Source organism: Penaeus chinensis, chromosome 9 (assembly GCF_019202785.1).
Source record: "Penaeus chinensis breed Huanghai No. 1 chromosome 9, ASM1920278v2, whole genome shotgun sequence".
Classification (NCBI taxonomy): domain Eukaryota; kingdom Metazoa; phylum Arthropoda; class Malacostraca; order Decapoda; family Penaeidae; genus Penaeus; species Penaeus chinensis.
In genome coordinates this window covers 12,621,096-12,626,975 of record NC_061827.1, presented here as the reverse complement: position 1 = coordinate 12,626,975, position 5,880 = coordinate 12,621,096, and the positions used below count along the sequence as shown (strand labels likewise).

General features: G+C 39.2%; 1 protein-coding gene across 2 annotated transcripts in view; it reads left to right on the top strand.

The window, feature by feature from the left end:
• Positions 1-5,284, top strand: part of LOC125029138 (protein CDV3 homolog) — a 13,067-nt gene extending 7,783 nt beyond the window's left edge. For both annotated transcript variants that reach the window (XM_047618961.1, XM_047618960.1), the window contains exons 4-5: positions 1,098-1,209; positions 4,679-5,284. In XM_047618961.1, coding sequence (XP_047474917.1) covers positions 1,098-1,209; positions 4,679-4,793 — 227 coding nt within the window. In that variant the 3' untranslated portion in view covers positions 4,794-5,284. The remainder of the gene's footprint in view (positions 1-1,097; positions 1,210-4,678) is intronic.
• The last annotated feature ends 596 nt before the right edge of the window (positions 5,285-5,880 follow it).

Below are 5,880 nucleotides of genomic sequence, written 5' to 3'. Positions count from 1 at the left end.
CACTCTCTCCCTCTCTTCATCTCTCACTCTCTCACTCTCTCACTCTCTCCCTCTCTCACTCTCTCCCTCTCTCCCTCTCTCCCTCTCTTCATCTCTCACTCTCTCCCTCTCTCACTCCCTCTCTCACTCTCTCCCTCTCTCCCTTTCTTCCTCTCTCACTCTCTCCCTCTCTTCCTCTCTCACTCTTCCTCTCTTCCTCTCTCACTCTCTTCCTCTCTCACTCTCTCCCTCTCTCACTCTCTTCCTCTCTCACTCTCTTCCTCTCTCACTCTCTTCCTCTCTCACTCTCTTCCTCTCTCACTCTCTCCCTCTCTCACTCTCTTCCTCTCTCTCTCTCTTCCTCTCTCACTCTTCCTCTCTTCCTCTCTCACTCTCTTCCTCTCTCACTCTCTTCCTCTCTCACTCTCTTCCTCTCTCACTCTCTTCCTCTCTCACTCTCTTCCTCTCTCACTCTCTTCCTCTCTCACTCTCTTCCTCTCTCACTCTCTTCCTCTCTCACTCTCTTCCTCTCTCACTCTCTTCCTCTCTCACTCTCTTCCTCTCTCACTCTCTTCCTCTCTCACTCTCTTCCTCTCTCACTCTCTTCCTCTCTCACTCTCTTCCTCTCTCACTCTCTTCCTCTCTCACTCTCTTCCTCTCTCACTCTCTTCCTCTCTCACTCTCTTCCTCTCTCACTCTCTTCCTCTCTCACTCTCTTCCTCTCTCACTCTCTTCCTCTCTCACTCTCTTCCTCTCTCACTCTCTTCCTCTCTCACTCTCTTCCTCTCTCACTCTCTTCCTCTCTCACTCTCTTCCTCTCTCACTCTCTTCCTCTCTCACTCTCTTCCTCTCTCTCTCTCTCTCTCTCTCTCTCTCTCTCTCTCTCTCTCTCTCTCTCTCTCTCTCTCTCTCTCTCTCACTCTCACTCTCACTCTCTCTCTCTCTCTCTCTCTCTCTCTCTCTCTCTCTCTCTCTCTCTCTCTCCCTCCCTCCCCCTCTCTCCCTCCCTCCCTCCCTCCCTCCCTCCCTCCCTCCCTCCCTCTCTCCCTCCCTCTCTTCCTCTCTTATCTCTTCTCACCATAGCATACTGATTGGTAACTGATATGATTTTCCTACAGCTCCGAGGCGGTGTCGTGTAGCTCCTGATATAAACAATGAGATGGCCTTCCCTTCACTCTCAGATGCTCAAGCTGCCAATCCAATGGGAGCATGGGGAAGGAAAAAGGGAAAGTGAGTAGTCCTTGCTCTGTTTCATAAGGGGTGTCCAGCTGAGCATTTCATCACCAACAATTAACTGATAGTGTTTTGGACTTCGTGTACTTCGTGCACATGATTAGTATCATTTGGCTGTGAGTGCACAGTAGGACAAAGTTAAAATCTAAGATTTATTAAGCATATATTTTTCATTACATCTGTTGCATTAATTTGTAAATGTTTGTGTAATTTTGTTTTTTAACCCAGTGATGCTAGGTTGAATATGTGCAATCTTTTTCTGGGAACTACTAGAGCAGTCTGCCTGTTCTTTGCTGTTTGGCTGGCCTAGCAAGCCCAATGTGAGAAGCTCTATTGTAAGTGCAGGAGAGATTTGTGACCTCTAGAGGCATATCTGGCACATAGTTAAAATCTCCCATGAGAGCTATGGCGGTTCCCCTTGGCATGGGGTTAAGCATTATTACATTCAGATTGATTATCTCTTCTCCAAATATAATTTGATTATGGATGCACTGATTCTTTGATTTTAAGGTTGTGTTATGGTTCAAGTTTAAAAATAATTAATCCATCAGTGACAGTATTAGAAATCTCTGTCATAGACTGGTGATTTCTGGCAACTATCCTGCTGTTGGGAGCAGGAGTCTCCTACATATAGTGGAACTTCCCACTTGATGTGCTTTACTGCATTGCCTTGCATATAGCCATACCCAGCAGATCAAGCAGGTTGTTATGATGGCTAGACATGTGACCTGGCAGTAACATGTTAAAAAATTTAATAACCATTCCTTATTCTTGCTTGATGAGGGGTGCACCCACATCTGCCTCTTCTTTCATATCTTGACACTTATTTGTGAAATAGTGGTTTTTTTTTTTATCGCTGTGGGACTTAGATGTACACAGACTTTTGCGAGGGAGTGCAAGATTTGTTGGCGATGGAAATGTTTGTGTGACCCACCTTTGCTTAACCCCTTGGTAATGGGTGATGAAAACTAAAAAAAAACAAAAAAACTACGCTCTGGTGATCAATGGCAACGTGCCGACTTTTGAGTGCGGCAGTTCGGTACATCAAGCCGAATCACCGGCTCCTTTTTTTTTTTTTTTTTTTTTTTTTACATTATCACATTTAACTCCATTCATATAATATGGAAGAAAATAAGATTTAGATCAGTTGTGCTCCCTTTTTTTTTTATATACTTTGCTTTGCTTTAGTTGCTTGAGGGAAAAACAGAAACAAAGATTAAGACATCCATTATTTCTTTTACAAAAGTATTTTCCAGAAATAAACAGGGTGAAGGACTAGTATTATGTATTATTTATGGTTTATTATTTATTTATTATTTAACATTATTTAACATTATTTAACATTATTTATTATTTGTGTGTTATAGTGAAATGTTAACCCCTTCATGGCGGATCACATCACGCTCCGAGGCGGAGATTCGGCTTGATGCACCGAACTCCCGCGCTCAAAGTCAGCACGTTGCCATTTATCACCAGAACGTAGAATTTATTTTAGTTTTCTACACCTGTCACCAAGGGGTTAATATCTGAAAGTACCTTTTACTTTATTTTGGCAAGAAGTTTTTAAAAATTGATTTGGAAAAAATTGTCAGTTAGTTAGGATCCTATCCCCTTTAGCTATTGTGATTATTATATCTAAAGGCTATATTCCTGAAAAAAAAATCTTTCTTTTATGTGTGTAATGCCCTAGGAGTGAGTGTAATCAAAATGCTGAAAATAACGACAAAAACTGTGGGCAGTAAGTTGCATATATATGAGGAAGTTGGAGGTGCATTCCCCCAAAAAACTTGGCTCCAGTAAATGTTTAATATGTATATGCATCTCATAAAGAGTGAAGAAAACCTTTTAAGTTGGAATCAGTACTATGATGCAATTATCAAAAAAACACCCTCAAAAAAGGCCAAGCTAGCTAATCTAATCTTGCTAGTGTCTTGGTAATGATGCTTCATACTGTTTTTTTTAAATATTTAGTCTGTGGATAGATATTGATAGCCAAAATCATTCTTACAAGCAAAATCCATGGCATAGTTTCAGATTGGCTTGAAAAAGCAGTTTGAGAAGTATTTCTCTATTATTTTATATAGCTGTAATAATTTTAATGCCAAAATTAACAAGAATGTGCCAACTAGGATGCAGCTCCAGGCGCTGAATCATTCATGGCATGTTATGATGATACATGCATTACATTTTATGTTATTCTTTATAAGGAACCCTCATACCCACACCACAAGTCCTGGGGCATTGCCTGAGGGATAATGGGATATATGTTTTTATTGGTTATTGTTTTGCAAAAAGGGCAAATTTTAGAACATAAATGATTTGCTTGCCATGCATGGAAAATGCCATGCACCAAAACATGGTGCTTTGTTGCTGTTGATGTAAACCTGTGAATAACATTCACTCTTGTTTGAGATTGTCTCCTCATATCAACTACTCGCATTGTCTTTTGGCATTCTACCAGTCTGTCTTGAAGAATGACACAAATAAAGGAAGCACTGAAGCCATGGGGCAGCAGCCTTGTATATCACTGCATACCATCTTGTATTTCATAAAAATTCACATTCAATTTGTACACCAAGTATTACTTATTGAAATGGACTCTATAGTATATAATTCGGCTACTACAGGTTCAGTCTAGCAATTAAAATGCATGGTCATTCATGTCTTAATATGCAAAACCATTAGAATCATGTTTTGTATACAAGTAATGTGAAAAAAATTGCATCACTTTGATGGTGTGGTGCGGCGAGTGCTACATGCCAGCTGCATTTGAAAAGGGCCAAGAGGCAAGCCCAGTCAGCTGCACTTACTTCCCAGTGCTGAGGCCACGTGAGCCCCATATTCTTCTGGAGGCAATGGATTTAATAGCACTAGAAAAAATTATCAGGAAAACTCGAGGAAAAGAAAATCAGTTGAGGTCAAGTCGTCTACTAAATTGACTCCTTGGTGGTTTTGACATTTCACAAGACAATAGTGAAGTGAACCTGTTGGCATTGATTGTTTTTGGTACCAACAGACCATTTTTCTTACAAAAACAAATGTTTTGAGAGTTTTTAACCCTTTGTTGACGGGTGAAGAAAAAAAAAAAACTACTCTCAGGAGATCAATGGCAACGCGCCAACTTTGAGCTTGGGAGTTCAGTACATCAAGACGAATCACCGGCTCGTATCGCCTTGGCGCGCTGCAGCAGCGTACAGCCGCACGCCACAAATCGAGCGGGTTGGTTTGACGCCTCACGGTGTGATCCGTTGCGAAGGGGTTAAAGATATTGCGGCACAAGGAACTAATAGGAAACAGTTAAACAACTGAGCATGTTTACAGCAATGGTTTAAAAAAAACATTTGTGTGCTGGATAGTTGTATCAGAAAAAAAGTGAAGTAAAGGATGATAACATACAAAACTAGTTAGGATGATTTACAACATTTTATTTAATGCAATCATTAACCCTTTTCTATCTCCTTTACAGCAATGAAGGATTTGAAAGTGTCAAGCATGGTTCAACTCGAGTGGTCCAGGAAGACTTTGCCCCACCTAAGCTAACAACAGCCAATCGCTTTGAGGCTTTGAGTGACAACAGCTGAGGCGACGGACAACTAGTTGAGTTATGACAGTGTAGGCACTCAGGCAGGACCACAAGTTGAATATATTTACTTTATTTTTCCTTTTAGCATTATAATTAAAGCTGGTGTTCTTGGTGGTATCATTATTATTATTATTGTTATTATTATTATTATTATTATTATTATTATTATTGTTGTGAATATTATCATTATTATTATTGTTATTTTACTAATATGATTATGATCATTATTATAGCTAACAATCTTAATTATCATTATTGTCTTTAACTTCAAATTTTCTGGTAAACCTTTTTCCTTGTGTTTTGAAGGAGCATGTGAACTTTCTTAGGATGGAAAGGTTTGTGCAATCTGGAGATGAAGATTATTGACCTAGAAATGGGATCATATATACACACACACATATATATTTTTTATGATCTTTTATTATTTAATGCTAATGTACTGAGACTTACCATATAATACAGCTTCAAATGGAGTTTAAACAAATCTTCCACCTTCATTTTTTTACCCTTTTTTTACGCAAGTGTGTTTCCTATGAACTTATTGAATGGATTTTGCTGTGAGGATAATTTTGCTGGTTCTGTTAACTTTTTAAGGAAATAAGAGAGAGAGAGAGAGAGCGAGCGAGCGAGCGAGCGAGAGAGCGAGAGAGAGAAAAAAGACAACAGTCAATATTTTATAAGAAAATGCTAACTTAAAATGAAATGAGCAATCTACTTACTTAAGAATACCTATTTTGAATTTTATACAGTTGTTAAAAGTACTATGCTAAGAACACTTTGAGAAGTTATGTACAATGCTGACCAGACAGGGATGCAATAAATTGCTGATACGCAAAAGTATCGCATAAGTTTTAAGCATATTTGTTGCAAGACTTTTTTTTTTTTTTTTTTTTTTTCTGCTTGATGGATACTGTAGCTTGTCGTAGTAGAATCTAATGTTTATTGAGGAGGAATCAAAACAATGCAATGGAGTTACTGACATGCATCCTATAACTTGGGGATCTGTGTTTCTCAATGTCCTCCTGTCTCTGGAGTGGGGCACTTTTGACCTAGAGTTTGTTTATTCTTTATTAGGAAGGTTCTTT